The sequence below is a fragment of the Osmia lignaria genome, chromosome 16, assembly GCF_051020975.1.
Source record: "Osmia lignaria lignaria isolate PbOS001 chromosome 16, iyOsmLign1, whole genome shotgun sequence".
Classification (NCBI taxonomy): domain Eukaryota; kingdom Metazoa; phylum Arthropoda; class Insecta; order Hymenoptera; family Megachilidae; genus Osmia; species Osmia lignaria.
In genome coordinates this window covers 646,279-670,131 of record NC_135047.1, presented here as the reverse complement: position 1 = coordinate 670,131, position 23,853 = coordinate 646,279, and the positions used below count along the sequence as shown (strand labels likewise).

Here is a 23,853-nt window from a genome sequence, read left to right as displayed (position 1 = left end):
TCGAATGGTTTTCATCGAATCGAAGAGTAAACCCTGGTTTATGTTTTATCGTCGTTAGCGAAATGCCAGTTGAATGGGAATATTCTCTTTTACGCGAAATTTCCAATCAACTGGATTAGCAATATTGTGAAATTTCGAATCATTCGAAATTTTCACTCAAAGTAATTTTAAGTGTTCTCTAGCATCTCGCTTAATCACGGTTTACTCTCGAGAGTAATTTAGTTGATCCGGAAAGGTGTGGGCCTTCGATTCGTGCACCTTACCCTAGGAGCGCCGACCACCTGCAGAGATACAGGGTCGCTTTTAACCTCCCTAACGTTTCCATTGATCTTGTTCGAGGCGAGACATATGTATTGGCCCTGTTGCTCGTACGTCACGTTCGTCAGGATCAATCGCTGCCCTGTACCGCATTCCAATGGCATTCGGCCATCGGTGAAGACCTGGGCCCATCTAGTTGAACATTTCAATTTCACAAGTGAAGATAAACCAAACGACTGGCAGAAATTTTTACGAAAGGTGTAGGGAATCTGAATGTTGGTCAATTTGCAAATTGTTCACCTATATTCAGCCGGTGGCATCGCGTCAGCATTGCACTCGAACGAAGCACCGGAATAGAGGAGGGCCGTAGTCAGTCGATCTGGTCCGACCGAGCTGATCGTTGGTGGATCTGCACGAAAAACAGACGAATTTCGTCAACTCAGGAACAATGGCTAACGTAAATAGCGTAATTAATCCATTATTCAAAGAGCAGAAATACCGAAAAAAGGGTGTAATAAAAGAACGTTGAAAATACACGGTTATTTATATTCGGCATCTTTGTTCGAGGTAAAAGTTCAATCGAGTATCGCTGACTTAGTAGGTCAGACAAGTATCAGCCGTAAAAGGGTGTCGTAACTTGGGACCAAGGGTGTTGTTCTCGTCTCATAGGATCACTCGAAAGACGATTGAAATATAAGGGTTGATCGAGGTATTTTCTGGAGCCTCGAGGGTAGGGGCACGAGACTTACAGTTGACGGACACTTGAACAGAGACGGGGCTGCTTTCACCCTCGGTGTTGGCTGCCTCGCAGATATACACCGCCGCGTGATTCCTATAGATCGGCGAGAATAGTAGAGTTTCACCGATACTGGCTACCTCGGTCACACCTGGACTCTTCGTTCTCCTCCAGAGGATCGAAGCTGGGGGATTTGCGTCGGCCAGACATCGAATTTCCAGCTGATCTCGACCTTCTTCCAGTTGGCCAGTCGGTACGCCGATTAGCCTCGTTTCAGGAGCGTCTGAAACATTTTATTTCCGCATTAGACGCCTGTTTAACCCACTTTCCTGTAAAACTATAAGCCTTCAATTTCACGCGATACTTAATTAAAGTGTTTCTTCCGTTTCCCAAGTACCTATTCCGCGTCCCATTCGATCGCGTTTCAAACAAACGGAATTGTAATTATACCGTCACGATTCCAGTAGACGCGAAGCTCGCCTCAAGGCGAAGAAATTAATTTTCTCCTTAAAAAAAGTTGCTCGCAGCAGGAGGGAACGTGGTTCGACGAGCAAGAGAGAAATTTAATCGGAATCGCGGACGAGAATTGCTATTACGGTTTTAATCATAGCACGGCTCGACGGACGTGGAAGAATAAACATTCGTCGCAGAAGAGTAAACGCAGGCTAGAGTAGCAAGTTTTCAGATTAAATTCTTCGTTAATGAGCGCGTAATTAAAAATGGATTCGAACCACCCCTCGGCGCGGCGCGGTGCGGTGCGGCGGCGCAGCGCTCCGGTGCCGTTCGAAAAGTAGAAACGCCGTATCGTTCGATCGATTCGTTCGATAACACTCTCGCTCTGTCCCTGTTTCTCTTTGCCTGGCCGGAAGAAAGGTAGGGGAAAAGGTAACACACCGGAAGCTCGATAATGGAACGGAAAACAATGGCACGCGTTCAGCATGGTGCAAAGCGTTCGTTGCGTACGAGAGAACCACGAAATAATGAATCAAAGTTGAACCGGCAGAAGCCGGGTGTTTCGTTATTCCTTGTCAGAAATAATTAGTTAGCTACGGCTCACGAAAAATTCAATTACACCTGTGCGCAGTTAATTCCGCGGTCGTTTTCGCTGGGGGAGAGACAGAGAGCGACCGGAACCGTGGCGGCTGATTTCCGCCTGCCAGGTTAATCGATGCGCCGCGTCGGCCAGCTTGCAAAAATCCCTCGACGTCGACCATTTTTTTCTCTCCTTTTTTTATCCCGAATTGATTCGCGAATATCAATCGATCGAAAACAAGTTGAAGGATCGCGCAAGATTGTCAAAGTTTCTATCATGATTAAAATAATGTCGCGCGGTTTGATAAGCTTTTACTTCTAATATGTTTTTAAATGATGATTGTTCGTATTATTGAAAAAACAACGTCTACTAAGCAAGGAATAAAATTGAACCTGAGTGCGACGTTAAAAAATTGTTGGAATGGAGAAGTCGCATAGAAGGTTATTGCGAACGGTCCACGACGATTCGTTTTCAGCGTGGGTGTTTTCATCTCTACAAAGCTTTCGATTCGGAGTACAGGACGCGGAAAACAATTTACCGCGTTAATACGCAATTACTCCCCCCCTTCCAGGCCGTCCTCCAGTCTCTTCCCGCTGATTTAAACCAATGGAAACTGTGGTACGCCCACCGAGAAACGTCACAAATGACGGTTAATTAATGTTGGAGTACAGATCCAAATTGTATTAATTAATAATTTCAGCCTCGACCTATTTCCCGGGGGCCAAAAATAACAAGCTCGTATTCAGACTTGGAAATACAATTACGCGACTGGCAAAAGAGAAGAGGCTAAATCGGGAAACGTTAGCCGTAGAAACGAGTTTCCCTATCGCTGAAAACTTGCCCGACCGACCAAGGGAACAGGCTAATTCGTTTCAACGATTAATTATTTCTTTTGTCGACGAATTAACGGATACCTTGTCTAAGGAACGAGCAAAGGATAACTTAAATCGTCTATTTCGCTTCGCCGACGAATTTGTTTCTCTTTTTCGAGTAATAGGAGGATTAGTTCGGTGATATTCCGTCGCGAAAATGGTGTCACACGAGGCGTTCGAAGTGCGAAGGCGGAGGTAAAAGATGAAAAAACTGATCAGCGAGGTGGTATCGAATCGAATCGTCGTCGCTATAGGGAATGCAGCTAGCTTGCGCAGCTGTTCATTTCACGTAACAATGATTTCGAAATACGCGCGAACGAACACTCGTTGACCCATTCACAATTTCAGCTTTCCGTCCTTCTCCTTCTTTCACCGAACGCCCTCTACCCTCCGTTATTCCTTTCCCCGCTATTACCTTTTTTACCGTAGCTGCCCGCGTTTCGTACGAAGCTACACGATTCTGTGTACGTGAATATGTGTGGCCGGTCAAGCCTATTTGAATGGTTGCACAGCATGTTTCTCCGCGGAAAAGCCCGCAGCTGGCTTCGATCGGCGCGCGGCGTGGCGGAGGCGTTCTCGTTTTTGTTTCTGTTGCACGCGTCACTGCATGCAAACGCGAACGTTTAGTCGTGTGATTGGCACCTTCAAAACCACGAACACCTCACTGTCCTCGATTTCTCTCTAGACTTCCAAACGTGCCCTTAATTGTCTAAAGTTTAAGGCACCTGTGGCCTATCGCAAGAAAACTTGTAATTCATTTACAATCGTTCAAATATCATTATCGAATAACCAAGTACTTCGCTTGGAAACAGCTTATAACTTTGATCCGATTAATTCGTTTAAGGCTTAATCTTCTTTGCAAATCGATAGAAATGTTTACATAGAGAGAGAGGACGGTCGTGGTATCGCCAAAACGGTAATAACCATCGAACAAGCTGGTTTAATTGCTCGAGGCGATGTGTAATTGATATAGTTGGCACACAACGGATAACATTTCGCAGTGATTTTACGGCGAATTCGATTATTGACGCGGATTCGATCGTCGAATACTGGCAGCACCGACGCGCCTAGATAAAAGCTGCTGATGGAACGATCGATCGTGATTGAAAAACGAAAAAAAAAAAAAGAATAGAATTTTTGTATTCAGCCTGACCATGCCGGGCAACAACGTTATTACCGTGCAGCCTGGTTTCGAAGTTTACCGAAGACTGCAGGGAAACAAGCCAACCCGTCAGCTGTACATTCGAAAACTACGTGCCCGGTGCATAAATCGCGTCAGCCTCACTTGGAGTTTTCAATAAATTCTGTAGCCCGGTATTCGTTTTCGAACAATGCTTCATGAATATTCGATCAGCATCGGTGCTAGTAAATTACGAGCAAACGAGCGCAACGTTGATCGAAACAAATTCATTATCGCGCTCTAGGGGTGAGGGACAAGAGCGGAGGGGGTGGAACGATAAATTTTCGAAAGCGCAGCGAAAAATTTCTGCTTGCTTCGTTCGACGAATCGTTTGCGAAACATCGCGTGATTTTTTTTTATATTTGTAAATTAAAGTCAACGGTTTACGCGAGGATTTATCATTCTTTCTAGATATTACGGAATTTTCACATTGCTGTGTTATATTATGAATAGGGTAGCAATCATGGTAAATTCTTATTACGAACAAATGATCAACAAATTATCGTTACTTGTATCATAAAAAAAAAAAAAAGAAATGGAACTTTTCGAGCGATATTCATATTTACGGTTCAGCTTGTAGTCTCATCGTTGATGCGACAGTAAATATTTGTCGATGCGATAGTGTTCCTTTGCGCTCGTTGAATATCCAGCAGCACGTACTCGGTTTTTAGACGATACACCGGATAAAGGTTAATTAACGAATTTGTGCGCGATGGCTTAATTAGAGGGGATGTGTGCACGAGCGCGATGAAAAATTTCCTCGACGCGAACGTTGATACAGAAATTTCTGTGACGTGACACAAAAGATACAAAACGTTCGTTACTACGTCCTCGAAACGTAGCAGACTTCGTGTTTTTTTTTCCCCTCCCACCCCATTTTGTTATAACTCTCTGTCTCTCTCCTTCTCTTTTGTTCGATCTACCGTCACCCACGTCTCTAAAAACAGAGACGTTTGAAGTTTACCGAAAGAACGACTGCCAGGAATACGGTTCAACGAATGGCTGGTGAACTAACGCGTCAGCTGCGCGTTCGAATTCGTTCCACTTGGACTTTCTTTCGTCCATCCTTTAACTTTGCCTCAAACTTCGTTGGGACACGGTTCTTCTTAATTTGCCGGTTGTTAAGACGGAACAATAAATCAGTACCCTTCTGTCAATTATTATTGTTAAAATAAGCTTCTAGCGGTGAAAGCTCGAAGCACGGTTCTGTTTGTTTCGATAGTTCGATGTGGGAATAATATTTTTCTAGGTTTCAAAAGGGATGCAGAGCGTTTCGAGCGTTCCGATCGATTCACTGGCCATCAGTCATTGTTGTTCGCCGTGGTGTTTCGTAAAAAGCGATTCAAAATTGTCGGACGATGCAGCGGAGCTGGAATTGTCGATAAGGTCGGAAAGCAGGATGTCAGGACGCGGCGTTTTGAGGGAGATTGATGAGGGTTCGCGGTTACCAGCGTGTGTACAGAGTTAAATTGCTGCGAGTGTGGGGATGACCGGGGTTGAGGTCAGTTTGCTGCACACGCAGCTTCCCCATCGGTCCGTCGTTAACACCGATTTATTCGTTGCACCATGTTCTTTCCTGTTCTTCGTGTTAACACTATCTATGCCGACCATCGAAACCGGTATTTCGGCCGATAGCTTTGATATCACGAATAAAACTTATCCCGTTTTATCAGGACACTCGGTATACAATTTAATCAGAAGGAACGATCCCCATCGTTGGTAATCAAATTCCTAATCGATGGTAGCTCGTTTCAGCTCGTGTCGAAGGAACTGAAATTTTTCTTCTATTAATCGTTTCCTTCCCTACCTTCTCCTCCTCTTCCCTAACGGTAAGGTAATTCGTTTCGGATGAAATCGAGTTGGAGGTCGAGTCTCGACGCGATTCCTTCGGGAACCCTTCGACGTAGACGCGTGCGATGCGGTTTGCAAGTATTACCATGGCGGAAATGGAGACACGGGGTCGAGGGATGGATCGTCGCGTATATTGATTAGGGGCATTAGCCGACTGGGACTTTTCAGGACAAATTGAAAAGTTCGTCTCAAAGCGCGGATATATTCCGTGACGGTGTTGCAACGATCGAAACGCCCACAGGAATTTCGAATCATCCGCGTCCTTCCGTCACCCTCATCCTTTTCGACCATCCCGTTCAAACCCGCAGTTTACTTTTGCCGCGACGACGACTTGCACTTTGTTGATGCACTTTTCAGTGTAAGGGAATACCAGCGAAGATCTTTGCTCTCTGTTTTTACTCGCACGAAAAGCTTTAAATTGATATACCTATCATAATAAACATTGCACGGGTAAACGTAAATCCATTTTCCCCAAAGTCCTTTAGCTAGGATATTGGCGGAACTTGATACGGTTTGTTAAACTAGTTCCCGGAATTAATATCCCGTCGCAGTTAATCCATCGCTCGCTGACACAGGAGGCAGCCATTCTCGCGTTAAAACACCAGGATCCAGCAACAATATTTGTTTTCGATATCGAGGGCAAACAACAGACCTGCAATTTCTGATTCCTTAACCGAGCCAAAACTGTTACACTTCATCGACGACAAAATATTTAAAAAATAATCCCCCTCCCCCACTCTTCTAATTGTAACTCGCGAACAATCATTTGCTGTCTGTTATCACTTTAGTGGATCGAGCTACTTCCAGGTTGTCGAGGAAACAAACTAAACTATGATAGAACGTTCGAAAATACTAAAATTTCGGTATATAACCTAAATTGACTACAAGAAACCGATTAAAGTTGGTTTCAGAGCTGGATGTCTTACCGTTTTCGAGATATCGTGGTAAGGTTAGGTTAGGTTAGAGTAGGTTAGGTTTTGTGTATGCGCAGTATCGAATAGCGCATGCTCAGTATCGAATAGCGTATACGTAGTCCCAAAATTGTACAAAAATTTCTTACCACGATATTTAAAAAACGGTAAGACATCAAGTTCTGAAACCAATTTTAATCGGTTTCTGGTACTCAATTTAGGTTATATACCGAACCTGAGTTCTCAATTTTGGTGGGGCCATTCGGAAACTTATCCGAACAAATAAACAGCATGTTTGTGTTGACGATGATTGCTAGTGCAAAATGTGTATCGTTTCGTTGAAAATAGGTTTATATAAAAAGAATAAAATCGTACTTACATCGCACGTCGAATCTGACTTCGGTGCTGGAAGACATGGTGGGATTGTCGTACGTCGGATGAATAGCCACGCATTTGATCGGTTGTCCGTAACGCGACCTCTCTGCCATTATCTCACAGACGCTGTACGTCGCCCAAGTGCGAGGATTATCCTTCTCCGTGGAGTTTACCTGAGGCCTCAGTGCCCTTACTTCCGTTTCACCCACGTACCTGCGCGCATTTCCCCGAAAATTTGCATTTCCAATGGCTGCTACTCTGTAACAATTCTGCGCGTACTGAAATCCCACGGACATCGACCCTTCCTTCTCGCCGCGATCTTCTTCTTCCTCGTCTTCAGCGCTGTTTCCCTCTCTTTCTCTCATCAACTCCTTTCGTTACGAAACCAAAGATTGCAACGGGTAATCGTCTCGAGTTTGTCTCACCACTTTGGAATCCTCGAGTGTCTCGAGTTCCAAAGTGGAGATTTCATTGCGAATGGAATAGCGATTTTCTGCTGAGCGTCGTTGGGAAGCTTGCGAGGGTGTGTTGGAAACGTGAGAAGGAACAATTAGGGAGTTTAAGAAGAAATAAAAACGTTAAGTTCTTCTAATCGTCCGAGGTTAAACTTATCGGTGTCTAACCTTTTTGTGTGAAAAAGTAAAGAAGAAGAGAGTATGTATTAATAAATTTCTAACGGAAAGATAAGAGCCACTGGGTATACATACTGGCCCTCTCGCATATCTTCATCGATTTGCGAGTTAAGCTCGTCTTAAAGACACAGAATCCGCTTGAAATCCTCTTGGGTACGGACAAACGCAAACTCGGCGTAGTCATGGAGAAGTTGACACCATAAATCCACTGTGACAACGATCGAATCGTTTACTCGTATCTCGACAGCCACGTGGCTGTGTCAATTATCCCGATTACTAGCGCAAGAAAGATAGAGACAGAAGTGAAATCCAGCTTGTCTGGGATCTGCAAAGCGTTCCGACACGAGCCACCAACTTTCAATCCTGACGAGAAACTTTCCACGATCCTAAGTTCGCTCGTGATTCGCCTATAAATTAATTAACGTTTCTCACCGCAGCTTATCATCTTCCGTTCATCCTGTTTCGTTTCGCGGCGAGCTTACTTGTCATTTCTACGTCTCAAAGGTGCAGCAAGCCGGCGTTACACCGGCTCCTTAACTTCGCCCAGAATTTAAACTCGAGCTACAGCCTGAGATGGATCATGATTATTCATGGGAAGATTGAACCAACCTACCATTGGCAAGATCCACAAGCTGCGTTACGGGACAGAATGTTCGCACGGGGAAAACTAACCGGCTAGACACCTCGAACAAATGAGAATGTGCATGTGCTGGAGAGACTGACAAGATTGGATGACTAGGTCTCTTTGGAAATGCAGTATTATCTCTCAAAATAGTGTAACCATGGGGTTAGCGACTTGTTAGTTGGTAGCTGTAATCTGGAGAAATTTGTGAAAAGTAGCAACTGAGAGACAGCTCGTTCTCGAATACATAATTTTGAGAATTCCAATCCTATGGGAGTCATATTGATATGACCCGAATCAACGCCTTGTCAATTAGAAAGGAGTGTACCAGTTTCACGATTTAATTCTATTATACGTCTTTCATTCGCTCACCTTTGGGATCTTGGAGAAGGAAAATGAGAAGCAGCGATCGTGAGCTAGGATTCGAGTAACAGTATTGGTTTTCAAGGGAAGGCTTTGAATGCTGTTAGATTGCAGCCAGTTTCTGCTTGCGCTCAATCATCGCAGAGAAACGGCTGCTCCTTTTCGGAATTGATTCGATTAGTTCTCGCTTGCTTCGAGTTGATTTCGTCGCGGACTTCGGACAACTTAATTCCGCTCGTGTCTTTCGCATCCCCACCCACACCGTAAGAAACGATTACCGGCGTAATTATTCGGAGTTAGTTTCCAACGTTCGAAACTGAACCTGTCGTGTACAAGACGAACGGGAAGAAATTGAATCTAATTATCCGATTTGATTCAACGGATAATATTGTAGTAAAAACTAGATACGTCGCTGTGAGAAGGGTCGACGATGGATGATAAATAGCGCATGGAATCTACGGTGCAACAATTACGAACCATTTAATTAGAGGCGAAGGATTCCCATACCGCGCTGTGCAAGTGAGCGTAGCGATCTCACCTGCTCGGACTGTTACGTTGCTGCCAGGTGGAATCAGATGATTCGCGTACTCTATCTGTGGTCGTTGAGGGCTGACTGGAATCAGAAAATTAGCATAGGTTAATTCGTTGCTGATGTAGCCCCGACGCGGCGCAGCGTGGTGCGGTCATACGTGTCTCTACAATCGAACACTTACCTCTGACGACCAGCCTCGCTGGTTCGGATGCCAACGCGTCTTGCGTCGTGAAATCACTGGCAGTCACCTGACACTGCCACAGCCCGTCATCGAACTCCAAAGTGGCCGATCTGACCCACAGCGAACAGTCACCGATGTCTGGCCGTCCCACCCATTCGTACTTCTTTAAATGCATTCCGATTGGCTGAAACAATTAATTTTTAATTAATAAAGGGAGAGAGAGAGAGAGTGTTACACGGCAAACAAAATCAACATTCAATCCATCGTCGGGACTCTTTAACCGACTTCGAAAAAGGAGGAGGTTACTCAATTCGACCAGTATACAGGATGTTCGACAACAGGTGGGCAAAATTTTAAGGGGTGATTCTAGGGATCAAAATAAGACGAAAATCAAGAATAACGAAATAGCGTTTGCGGCTTTGTTTTTCAGTAATTAACGTTTAAAAATTTGACTAAAAAGCGCCTGTAACCTGCAATTCGTCCAGCACCGACGACTGAACATCAGGTCAGCAGGGAAAGGTACAGTCATGACCAAGAATCGTTGAATAGTAGAAACTTACCTCGTGCTATTCTGTTTCTCGGTACTGTAGCATTCGGCTTCGATTCTTGATTATGACTGTACCTTCCCCTGCTGACCTGATGTTCAGTCTGTAGGTTTCAGGCGCTTTTTACTCGAATTTTTAAACGTTAATTACTGGAAAACAAAGCCGCAAACGCTATTTTGTTATTCTTGATTTTCGTCTTATTTTGATCCCTAGAATCACCCCTTAAAATTTTGCCCACCTGTTGTCGAACATCCTGTATATAGATGCGAACTGGTAGGTCTACCAGCAGCCATAAATGAAGCTTGTAAACCAAGTCATACAAACATGTGTTCACGATGCAAAAGTACCAATATTACGAAAATTCATTCGGGGGGCAATCACATGGTGCTTAATATCGAAGATGTTGGAAATGCTTTGCTTTCAGCTCGAATGAATTATCCAAATTGCAGAAAATAATTTACAGTTAAGGAAATACCAGAAAAGCTGGTTTACGATAATTATACATATAAATTTGTTTCCGCAATTATCTGCACTGATGGTCATTATTTCACGATCATTAAACGAATTACTGGTAAGTGGGAAATTTATAATGATTTGAAAGAACGAATCATGAAAGCCACTGCGCGAACACTTCTGCAGAAACACAACATCCATATTTTATTTTATGCCCAAGTATCTAAGGCAGTGACTACAAACACTTAGAAACCATTCTGAATCAGATGGAAGAAGCGGATTTTAAAAATCTTGAAAATTGACAAACAATTGCTTATAACTTTTAAACTATTCAACTACAAACAAAACGGAAATCACTACAAATAACAACAACCGATTCTGAATCGATGAATGGATTTTAAAAATATTAAAAATTGACGAAGTTGGCTTAGGCGTATAAATAATCGCCTATAACTTTTAAACTATTCAACTACGAACGAAACGAAAATCACTACAATCAACTACAAACGATTCCCTATCACATGGAAAAAACGGATTTGAGATATCTCAATGTTGGGTACAGGTCAATTTTTCAATTTTGTTTATTTATTATTTGATCAAACTACAAACGAAACTATTGTTACTATAATCAACTACAAACAAAATACTATCATTTTCCGTAAAAAAAAGTTAATTTTTTCAAGGTCGGGTGCCAGGTTTACATAGCCGTCCTACGCGGCGGTATATTTATCACTATTGCGATTAATGATCTTCTGAAATGTTTCTAACTCTTTCATTACTTACTTTTCAAGAAATATAAATTAAAAGCATCATAATATTATTTTAATTACAAAATATTACATACTTTTAAAACACTCATTATTTGATCATTTTTTGTATATACGATTGGAAAATTTAATTCATATTTATAATTTTAGTAATAATTTTTTACAAATAAATATTTTATAAAAAACGTGGAAAATGTGGGTACACGAAAAATTGCTTTCCAGAATTTAAAGTCAAGTTCGTTAAAAGTTGTCCGATTTTCACGATATTTTAACACTTTCATTGGAAGAATGCTAGAATTCCATTAATGTTACTTTGATATCGATAAGATGGGAAATAAAGAACTTTATCAAATGTAAAAGTGGTGGCACGTGGCGAAGCGAATTCTGCGTTGCTTCGCTCGCCTCGGCCCTTGAAGGACCCAACAGGTACCTGCCGAAACTATCCGAGCTTCGAATAAAGATACAGATAAAAGTGAAAAAATTATTCGAAGCTCAGAGGGTAAGGCCTTCGAATAAGAAAAGTATCTTTGGTCTGTCGGATAAATTCTCGTCGAATAAATTAGTTCATCCGTGGCGCTTCGGATAAGATACTTCGTGATTATTCGAACTTCGAATAACGGATAAGAATAAAGTATCTTTTATTCGATTTGCCATTTAAATAATTTTTTATCTAGATAATGCCCATCTCTGCCTACGCCTATGTAAGTATTTTTCACTCGACGCTTATGTTCTGTTCGTTCAAGTTAGCAATACACGACGCGGCTTCTTTTATGAGGTAAAGTTTGGTAGTTTATAATAAAGCACTATAACTTTTTTAATATTAATTCTTTTACCTACGGATTTTTTATAGATATTGGTCAGAGTCTTCTGATTAAAATGAGACCAACCATGATATAATTTGGGTCATATTTACTTATTTTATGTACAAAGGAACATCCCCAATGTGAATTTTTTTTGTCCATATAGTCTAAATTATGTTATGTTTGGTTTCATTTTAATCAGAAAATTTGTACCAATATGTTAAAACAATTTACATGCAGAAAAATCTAAAAATAAGAAATTTAAACTGTTGTTAATTTCTCGGCTGCTACGGCTCTTCTCTTTTACGGCTTATCGCCGGAGATCAAAAGCAGCCGCAAGGCTCGAAAAATCGTGTCTACCCTGCCCATATTGTCCACTTTCGCTTCTCAGCTTACGGATAACTAGAGAAATTTTACTGTACTTATTTTGTTGATAGTCAATAATAATAGATTTTGGGTATACTTCCGAAAGGCCCCATCACCCCAGGACAACCAAACTTCGGATTTATAGTAATTGAGGGACGAGAAATCGGATGAGACCATTTTCAGAATTGGCAAATAAACCGTTCTCGAGATATACAGGGTATTCTAAAAGTGCGGAAACCCCCTATTATCTCGATAAGAACGCATTTTCACGGAAAATGACTAACTTAACCTAGGTTAGGGTTAGGGTTAGGGTTAGGTTAGTCATTTTGCGTGGAAACGCGTTCTTATCAAGATAATAGGGGGTTTCCGCACTTTTAGAATACCCTGTATATCTCGAGAACGGTTTATTTGCCAGTTCTGAAAATGGTCTCATTCGATTTCTCGTCCCTCAATTACTATAAATCCGAAGTTTGGTTGTCCTGGGGTGATGGGGCCTTTCAGAAGTTTCCCCACTTTTAGTTAATTGTTACCTTAAAGACAATCCAGTTTCAACTTATTCTCCCAACCTCCCACGTCGTAGGGTCATATGCGGACTGTGGTGTCGATACAAATCGAAACGGAGATTTACGACCTTCGTTTAATTCTGTGATCAACACAACCTATAATTGCACCGCGAACGTGTATTCGTTAAAACAGAGAGAGAGTGAGAGAGAAAGAGAGAGGGAGAGAGTGGAAAGGCAGGTGACTTGAATAATGAAAAGGGATTCGTGTGAACGGAGAGAAACGTTAGTGGCACCAACAGAATCCATAGACTATAGACAATGGCCGGTGTATGTCAGCGTTTTGCGCGATCGTTTAATCGACGAACGAAGGGACGATCGTCGATCGTTCCTCGTTACCGGAATCCTCTCAAGCTCCTCTGCTCCTTCTCTTCTCCTTCTCCTCTTGTTCCTATACACCGTCTGCTTGAACGGCCGCGTTTCCTCCGAAATGAATCATCGGCTTCCGGGTTCCAGGTTCCAGGCTCTTCTCTTCTTTCGCGTAGATTAATTCGCTGTCTGCCCGGCTAGGAAAGTGCGGCCTTAGCAAGTTTCGCAGTCATAATGTGGCCGTAATTCAAGGATCGATTCACCACCGTGTGCTCATATAATCTATCCGCTGGTTCTGCTCAAAGCCGAATTTTCGAGGCCCGTTCTCGCTTCCCTCCTGTTCGCACGATGCTTTATCGAGGCCACGGTTATGATGCTCCGTCTGCCGTTATCTATTATCCCTGTACCTGGTAAAATTGGTTCTACCTACCACCGACTACCTCTGTTTTTCTAGAAAAATCTCGTCGTTCGTCATTTAAGGCCATTAGACGGTTAACGAGTTTCCGTAATCCCTGGCCGACTAGCCGTACCCTCGGATATCCTTCTTCGGTTATAGCCAGCTTGCTCTTTCCTCAGAGTAGCGATTTTTCTGCTTACATTCCGAACAACGCATCGTGTAAACGCCGGTTATTTTACGAAATAAGGTCACTAGGTTAAAAAACGATAGTAGTAAAAAAGAGGTAATTTTGATTTTAACTGTGTACGTTAGTCACATTTGAAATCTTATTTTACGACTGTACATAGTTTCTCGTTCAACGGCAGACAGAATGATACAATGGGAAATTCTCGGCATGATTATTTGCGTGTAGATGAAGGTAGAACGCGTGGCATGCCCCGGGACAAGAAGAATAATGAGTTGCTAGCGCGTTGACGTTTACACGAACCCCAGACGAAACGACGCGTACGCAATTACACGGATATTAGCGTCTTACCTAACCTCGAGTCCATTTCGTTTCACATACTATTTTTCGTTCAACGCGTGGAAAATTACGGAAAATCATTTGCTAACGATAACTTTGATCCATAATTTCATTAGACGATGCTGAAAGTCGAAAAAAGAGCAACGTGACGACAGCTTGTGACGCGTATCGCGGGAAGAAAAACAGCGTCACAGTCGAGGAAGTAACTTAGGCGTCTCCAGTGTGTAAGGTCGAAGGGAAGAGGATCAGAGGGCAAGAGTCACCGGTGTCATTCATTTAAAGGATTAAAATCCGCGCGAGCGGCTGTAATGTACGAGCGTTCACTTACTTAAGGGGAAGGGCCCTTATTCCCTTTTCTTCTTTCTCCTCGGTTCACGGCCGACTCTCTCCTCCTTCCTCCTCAACATCCACCTTTTCTGGCCTCTCTGTTCTCCGTAGAGGCCGCGGCCGGCAATCAGCGTAATGCATCCGCAGACACACCCCTCACCGCCGTCTTTCCTCTTCGTCCAACACAGTCGTACGTCGAATATCCGCACACCGGCAGCCTACCAACTCGTAACTTCTTCCTGGTGTGCGATCGTACACGTTCGACGGAGAGGAGAAGCAAACGGCCAGAGTACATACCCTCTGGGCCAAAGGCACTGATAACACGGCCGAGAGCTTGAGTAATGCAGACGCAATGGCAATCTCTTCGAGAGCAACGAAATAGATCGCAGGACGTGGATCGATGCCGCGAAAACCTCCTCTCCACCTCCATCCTACTCTCCTCCTCTAAGTCGGTTGACGGGTGAAATCAATCTTTTGTTGATACTTTGGGCCGCGAAACGTTGTGCTGGTAATTTTCATCCAGACTGGAGGTGTTTTCTTGTTATTTTCAACATTCAACCCCCGAAACGGAACACTCGGAATGCTATCCATCACTTGAAGTAAGTTTCATAGGCTCGGATCACAGTGGAAATAGAGAAACAAACTGGATTGGCGGAAACTCGTAACAACCAGTTCAAGAATCTTCAGCATCCAGTGCAACAAATCAAGTTTCTCTTTCTCTCGATGGAAAATTTGAAAAATTATGAGTGGATTTGTTTGCCAGAAGAGGGAAAAGGGGGTTGCTTCTCGCGCGACCGAGCAGGGTTGCAGAGGGTTGAACGAGCGTAAAAGGAGCAGCAGAGGGTTCTCCCGGTTGGAATTTCTTCGAAGTAAAAAGAGGCTAAAGAAGAAACCGGATAAGAGGGCGCGGGAGGTGGGAGGAGATGGTGGAAAGAGCTTTCTGGTAATCCGTTGAAGGCGATTCCGTACACCTATTTCGCTAAAGTGATTTCGTGCCTTCGAAGGATTCGACGTTTCCTCGAAAATCACACCGTCGCGTCGTCGTCGTCGTCCCGTGGAACTTGCCAGTTGCTCTCTTTCCCGGTTCTATCATCGGGAAATGTGCATCCCGTGAACCTTGAACGCTTGTCCCTTTCGTTTTGTAATTCCTGCATTACGTACCGTGTTGCTTCTCAAACGGGAAATCCTTTCTTTGAATCATCGTAAGTCGAACGATCGCGATTTCATCTACAAAGAATTCCAGCTAAACGACTGTAGCTTTGCAGCTTTCGAAAACGTTCGTATAAGTCGCTGGCAGCGAAAGAATTAATAACAAAATAATCGCGGAACTAATTTTCCACGACATAAAACGCGAAAGAAAGAAATCGTCGGCCAATTTTCCGCGCGCGAAAGTCGCGTCGTACCTCGATAGCGAACTCGTGGAAGAAGTCGCGAACAATACGAAGCTGGCTCGCGCGGAACGCGGATGAATGAGTACGAAAAGAGGGTTTCGCAGCATGGAAAGGTGTCTAGGGAAAGGGTGTCATAAACAATAGTAACTCGTATTCTCCAGAGAGAATTATCCTGTTCGTTATTTACATCTTTCATAAATATTCACTTTCGAGGGAAGACGGAGATGGTTGCCGGGTTAAAGGGCAGAGGAAGAGAGCGAGAGACTGAGAGGAAGCCTAGGAAGAAGTAACGAGAGACCACAAAGGGCATAAATCTTGCAGCTTTCGGAGACGATCTCGTTTCAGAATCGCGAAAAGGGTTGTTTGCTTGTTGCTCGAGATCGTAACACGATATCGTAGCCAGCGAAACGCGGTCTCAGCTAACTTTATCTTCTATTTCTTCAGTCCTGTTTAAATCGGTGTCTTTGAAAAGTTTATGCGGATTATTTGAATTCTGCGCATTTAAAAGGTGTTGATTCTGAAGGAATTTTCGTGTGATATAATATTCAACTTATTATATTGACATTAGATGTATATAATGTAGGGGGAAGTTGCCGAAATCGTACCACTTAAGATATTATGCATAATATGAAGCTCTGGTATGTCTGTTTGAGAATTTAGCTGAGCAATTTTATAAAATATCATTTAAATAACCTGTGGACAACGTTAACTGCATTTTGAAAGCAGTTGTTATGTCTTACATGCATTAGTAAAAAAATGATACAAAGGTACGATTTTGGCAACCGGTATTCTAAATCATACTAGTTGGTTTCCAACATCCTATCTCTGAGTTATAAATAATAAATTGATTTTGTTTAACACTGAGGACAATAATAACATTTTGTGCTTTTGACACGCCTGCACAGGCCTCATGTACCCTTAAACATTGTATTATATTTTCAAGTTGAACTTCTTCATACAAACTACAGAACCACTCCTCTTCATTAAGCGATACAGAAATATTTGCAGATGCACTAGTTGAAGACGTGTGTTTTATTATAGCCTTATTCATGTTATTTGCACTTCACTGTCCGTACTTTCTTTTTGACATAACTATAACCTAAAAAAAATATCTAAAATATTGATCAATTGTTTAACTGATCAATTTTACTCGCCAGCTCTTTTATAATTTTATTTTATTTAATTTATAAGTAAGTTTTAAGATGATTTGAAAATTGGTGCATGCACATAAAAACGTAGGCTTATATTTGTGTAAAAATAAATATCATTAAATTATTTTTAAAAGAGACAGCGCAAGCACAACATGATTAAAATTTTACATTAGGCTGATCTGCTTTTTCAAATTTGTTAGAACAGCTACTGTAATTGATTTTGATACACTATTTAAAGTTTTATAGGAATATATATGTCTTAGCTTATAAAAGATGTTACTAGCTGGTACCGCCATTCAACATTAAGCAAAATTTGAATGTGGTACGATTTAGGAGACTAGTACGATATTGGCAACTTCCCCCTAATGTACATATATAAAGGCTTCAACCAGTTCCTCTGAAATTGCCAGCTTCCCTGAATTTGCCTCGAAAAAGCAGAAAGTTTCAATTGTAAGGTAGATCGAAGGGATATAGTAGTAGCCCAGTGAATTGTAAGTTTACTCTCGATAAACTTGGTTTCCGGTGATCCGAAGTGTAAAATGTATCAGCTGATTTAACACAAGTCACTTTCTGCTGTTTCCATTTAATCGTTTTCCGATAAAACTTTTCACTGTTCAAGTGAAACCGGAGGATCGTACGTTTAATGAAAAAGTAATAGTTACCCTGAACGTTTTAAAGAAGAAACAGTTGTATGAATTTTTCATATTTCCATCTCGATGATATACAAGGTGTCTCCGCGGCGGGCCACTGTTGTTCATCGGCTTCTTCATTTCCTCCCGATCGCTTTCGGCTAATTACACGCGAATTAATTATACATTCACCGACACCGAGTAGGTTACAGATGAGAAACGTGTACACAGAGCTTTGTAACGAAATAACAAGGCCGCGCGATAGAAAGAAGTAGAGGGTGGCCGGTTTTCAGGGTGCCTGGAGGGGTAAACAAAACGAGGCGAGGGGTCTCGCATAGAGTGGACGGATAAGTGGCGGTCGAGTGGTGGCCGGTTGCTTTGGAAATTTATCATTTAATCTTTCCACGCAATGTTCGTGGCATTGTGCTCTCTGGACTAGCCGTCTCGCCTCTGGCTAAATACGTTTCAACAGACTTCTAGTGTCTCTTTACTCTTTACCATTCGTGCCTGGTCTGTGTTTGGACAAACCGGAAAAAATTTATGTTTTCGTTTCATTTTTGTCATACGAATGATTGGAAATTGGCTGTTTTGACTTCTGGGAGTCGTCTTTAAAACCCGGCGGTATTAATGGTGATTTTATTTCATTGAAAATTGATAATCAACGAGAGTTTCGATACAGCGGCAATAATACTAGCGAATATGCGAGGAAAACAGTCGTGTACATTACACTCGCGTTTTCTCTGATCCCGATGTCATTAACCCGTATTACTCGAGGGGATTAATATTCAAATTAATGCACGAAAATCGTGGATGCGTGGTTCCGGGGCTGCGGAATTGGTCGAAATAGCGGGGAGACCAAACCGATCGATTTAACGGAGCGAAATCGCGACCGAACGAGCGTGTAATCAAAAGCCGACCGTAAACCGAGTGAGGTCGATGAGGTCGTTTTAATATAACGGGAAATCATTATGAAAACGTATTTATTTAGCGGGGCTATTCTTGGAACGACCAAGTAACATCAGCGAATTAATATGCAAAATAATAAATGGGCAGCATTTTGCGTCGGTCGTAATTGACGCCTATTTATCTTTTCAATTAATGAGAGCGTGAAAGCAAAGATCCGCTTGACGGTCAAAGGTGTACTTTCAATTGAAAAAAGCGATACTTTCACGCGCACTCGAGTATCTATGGTTGTAAAGATGATTCTTCTACCTTCCCTGACATTCAACTTGCCGCAAACTTCATCTTTATTCGTACACGACCGTCTTTCCGCTTAATTACGAGCGTTTACGAGGCAAACGAATTCCACGATGACGATTTTAAGACGTTTCTTAGCTTCGGGGGTTGTTTGTTTACAAGAAAGGGTAAGGAATACGTTCAGAATACGCATGTAAGGTGGAAATGCATTAAAGTTCTCTGTAGAAAGGCTTGATCAAAAGATTTCTTTGCATCTGGCAAGTTTGCGACCATCTCGTCGCCCACCCCTTTCTCACCCCTTTTCTTTTTTCTTTTCTATGCTACCCCAACCGTCGTTTAGCCTTAGCTGGCTTGCAAGCCTTTTATCCTGAACTGGTAAGTTTTTTCAGTCGAGGTGTTGTAACGACTTCAATTTAGAGCCAACGCTCGCAGCATACCAGTCAACCCTTCTACCCTTACATTGCTCCTTCACCGTGATGCTGGCAACTTTTCTTCTTAACATGTCAAAGTCATCTGATCAATTTGTATCAGTTACTAATGCGTGAAAAGAACAGAACGATTAGAAAGTGGTTACGTTCGAAATTTCAGAGCAGCCAGCCAAGTAATTCTCTGGTGACCCAGCTTCCTGGATAGCGTAATTTGCTGACGCGAATGCCAGAAAAATTGCGGCTCTTAACCCGGCCGACAATACGGCGCGCGAAAAACCGGGTCTCTGTAGCAGATTTATATTTTTATTCGGCCACGCTCGTTTCATTGTCCCTTGATATTGCGTGCAGGGTGCAACGCAACCGGTAGAATAACCTTTTCTTTTCTTTCAGCCGCTTTTCATTCGCGTGAAATTACATTACATCGTCTATTGTTTAAAAATGATTTATAGCAGCTGGAAGATATTGTTATTCTTGTTTCTGAACGAAACCCAACAGTTTATTAAAAACCATTTGCGATGTAAAACTAATTGCGCAAAAGAATTATATAGAAATTATTCGATTAGAATTTCCTTCTTCGAAGACTATGAAATTACTACGTTTATTAAGACTATCAAGTCTTCCGAAGTTTCAAGAACGCGCAACTTCGAGCAACTGTCCAACTAATTCAGAATTCAACAATGATTGAATTACTTGAAAATTTTAGCAACAAAGTGAACGCGCCGGGAAAGTGTAAAGCACAATTCGAGCTTTAATGTGAAGATCTCGTACAGCTACCTTCCCAATTGTTAACCACCGGTTCTTTCATCGTCGAGGTAGCGAGCAAAGGACCGTGAAGAACTTAATTACAAGGAAAAGACGATTACGCGAGAAGAAACGGTGCAGAAAAGAAAGTGGAAAGGGGTGAGACGGGAATGAAGGCCTTCGAGACAGTTGCGCGATGGAATGAAGAAAAGAGGAAGAAGAGAAAGAAAGAAGAAAAAATAAAAAGTTTCTTCGGGATTAACGATAACGACGATAATGAAGTCGAGTGTCAGCTACGCTATGAACGGACGATTATTGTCGTCCGACGTCGGGTATCATTGAATCCCAGAGAACCTTTTCTTCGCCACCAGATTCACCAGATGTTCCTTTTTCCTTTCCATTCGCGAGACGATGCACTCTTTGCCGTTTTATCAAAAGGGAAAAACGGAAGTTCGAGAGATCGGCGATCATCGACCTTTTATAAGTATATTTTCGCGCGGTATTCCGGGATAAACAAACGCATTAACGCTGGCCTTAAACCGAAGACGAAAGAAGGGAGCGGAGAAAAAAGAGAAGATGTTGCATCTCTCGTGGAAGATTTAATGCCAGACGATTTTATTACGGCAATTCGGAAGCTAAACGCGGCGTTCAGGCTCGTTTCCGGCTAGTTTCTTGCTCTATTTCCTTTCTTCCCAGCGTCCATGTAGCGTCCACCAGATTTCAACCTCCATTTTCACTTCCTTCCTCTTGCAAAAACGTCGAGTCCGACACTTATGCACGGTTTTTCCAATGCTTGTGAAAGATCACGATTTCTCGACACTTCGAAGATGCTAAAAGTGGCCATTTCACTTTCAGGGTAGTTTCCTCGCCCTTAAATAACTGTCTCTGAACAGTTAAATAAAATGAATCAAGTCTATGATCTAGGAAATCTGGTTCCAGTATAATTTTCCAGACGCATGCAGTTTTCTTTTCACTGACGAGGCTAGTGAATACCCATGGTAACAACCGGTGGCTCCTCAGGGGAGGGTTTAAGTAGGTAATTGTAAGTAAATGAGTTGGACCACGCTCGCTTTCGTAGACTGGCTCTTGTGAGATTTTTTTTTTCTTTCAAGAAATAAAAAAATCAAATCTAGGTGGCGTTGAAAGGGTAGCTGGGATTTAATTAAAAAATTTTTTTCAAACGAATAGCTCGTGCACCATCGTTGAATAGCGGCATTACTAGCAGCACTTTCCTTTAACCATAGACACATTCGGTCAGCAATTTATGCGGATAACGTGCGTGCTATAATCTTTGGAAAACACGAAAACGAGATACGACGCGACGATTGAAAAACACCATTTAGAGTTTGGATAAATGAAAAATATTCAGTCTGACTATCTTTGAATAAGAAATACCAAAAATTATCTTACTGGTAATTATCAAAATTTTGTTTTAAAATAAATTCTTTTCTTTGATGTTCTCCATCATCCTTCTACACGCGTATGCATAATAAATAAAATCAAGATCAATATTGACAGGATTCTCGAGTTGCAAATGCGACGTAACGAATATAACCAATTCCGTTTTAACTTTCAATTCTGCATCAGGCTTTGAGCTCGTTCAACATGGATTTACACGACCGCCAATATGGACGCAGCGCGGTTTATCGAGTCCATCCACTATTCCTATCAGACGGATTTGTTAATTTAAAAGGTAATATCCGCGCATGTACATGAAATATTACCTCTCTTTTTTCTCGGTTTAAACCGATAATCTATGGTGTATCTATTCAGGTGTGCCATTGTTTTCTATCTTGATTTTTATTCACCTACGATAGCATTGTTCGTAACGCACTTCGAATTTATACATGGAACTGAAATCAATTGGAATGCTTCGATCAATATCAATTTGTGTTAATCAAATATTTCATTTTGAACTTAATCATTGGTAGTTTTCGTTATTGATACAACGTGAAATGTATCACGAGGCACAGTTTCCAATAGTATTTTACTTAAGTTCACCCATTCGACTCGGGTTGCCGCGGTAGCCAGCTACGAACAAGTATTTATTGTCGACAGACACGTAACGTCCACTTTGGAACAAGAAACTTATCTCGAGTGAAGTTTACTGGCAGAATAGAGAACGTAGAAAAGTTGGCTGCCACGGGGTTACACGACGCTGCGCTGGTAACAATGAACTGCCTGGAATCGCGATAGACGGGTTAAAGTCGGAAAAGGGTGGCGCGTTCATTTTTTTTTCTACCCTTTCGTCAGATAGCGGCTTCCTGGGATCATTCGTATTTTACTTTTTAAACTTTGTACCTGGATGCGCGCATATTTTTCGTGTTTCTGAAGTAACAGTCATCAAAGTGTATATTCCATCCAACGAAACGAGTCAGTAAATGTAAACAAAACAGCTGCGTGGTGTTCACGCGATGGATGTTAGCGGCTCTTACTATTGGCTGTCAAGTGTCGAGTTCAGGGCCAACTTTCGACGATCTTTTGCCGTGGGCCCTTACTTGGAAAGCCAGGAGGGAACTTAGCGTTTTTCAAATACGCACACCGCGATCATAGCAAAATCCCGTATATAGAGTGCGCAAAAATTAAGCTGTACTTCCAAATACGACCGGTCGCCGATCAAGATGAAATTTGGAGGGTTGATGGGAGCAGGTAGACGACCCTAAATATAAAGTGGTATCTTCGGCTTCCTGTTAGTTTCCGAGATATTAATTAAAAACTTTCGTACAATACATAGAATTTTTCCTATACAGACGTAACTAACACTACCGTCTTCGCTGTAGCAACCGTCATCGTGAAGTATCGAACAGCCGTTCACACCATAGCAATATCGTCTTCCGTTTCTATAGGGTGTACCATGTAAAATCCATTTTTCTAGTTACATTACGTTATGTTTTACATTGTATTACTAATTCTCAAGGAATTAAACACATTTGATTTATACGTAGGTTAGGTTAGGGTAGATAAATTTCCGGCCGCCAGAAGGCGGCCGGCAACGCTACGACAGTCGTCGTATCTCTAAAGTTTTGAATAGGACACCCTATAGACAGTCAGGTTGGAACCCCCGCTGTGTCAACGGCTGTTCGGCACTTGACGATGTCAGCTTACTACAGCGAAAATGGTTGTGTTAGTTACGTCTGTATAGGAAAAATTCTATGTATTGTACGAAAGTTTTTAATTAATATCTCGGAAACTAATAGGAAGCCGAAGATACCACTTTATATTTGGGGTCCCCTCCCACCTTCCCTCTCCCCCTTAAAATTTCATCTTGATCAGCGACCGGTCGTATTCGGAACTTCATCCAGTATTTGTCATGATTTTGGGAGATGACTTTACACTTATTATTATTGTTCCAAAAAAAGTAGCATTTTATTTTTTAGTATGCAGGGATCGATATACAGTAAGCCGATCCTGCTTCGCGCCCAAAAATTTGTATGCATTTACGGACTCGTCTCGTTGGACGTACTACAGGTGTTTAAGTGGAGGGGGAGAGGGGAGGATTTCGTCTCCACGGACGCCTTTAGTCCGGGCCGGGGACCGCTAGGTGGCGGCGAGATGATCGGTGACAGTGTTCTCGCAAGCGGTCGCCCGGCATGTAAGTTCCGAATTGCGGTACGATAGGTGTCTGAGGCAGAGATCTCGTCTGTTGTCAGCCCCACTGACGAGTCTGACGGACGATCTCGAGACGAAAACGGCTTTTTCTCCCCTCTCCTACAAAAGGCTTTT

At 42.3% G+C, this 23,853-nt stretch overlaps 1 protein-coding gene across 3 annotated transcripts in view; it reads right to left on the bottom strand.

Annotated features, from left to right (window-relative positions):
- LOC117601151 (kin of IRRE-like protein 3) overlaps positions 1-23,853 on the bottom strand; it is a 102,885-nt gene that overhangs the window by 7,708 nt on the left and 71,324 nt on the right. For all 3 annotated transcript variants that reach the window (XM_034317566.2, XM_034317564.2, XM_034317565.2), the window contains exons 4-9: positions 9,547-9,730; positions 9,311-9,446; positions 7,221-7,429; positions 1,008-1,277; positions 559-667; positions 264-450 (exon numbers count right to left, since the gene is read on the bottom strand). In XM_034317566.2, coding sequence (XP_034173457.1) covers positions 264-450; positions 559-667; positions 1,008-1,277; positions 7,221-7,429; positions 9,311-9,446; positions 9,547-9,730 — 1,095 coding nt within the window. The remainder of the gene's footprint in view (positions 1-263; positions 451-558; positions 668-1,007; positions 1,278-7,220; positions 7,430-9,310; positions 9,447-9,546; positions 9,731-23,853) is intronic.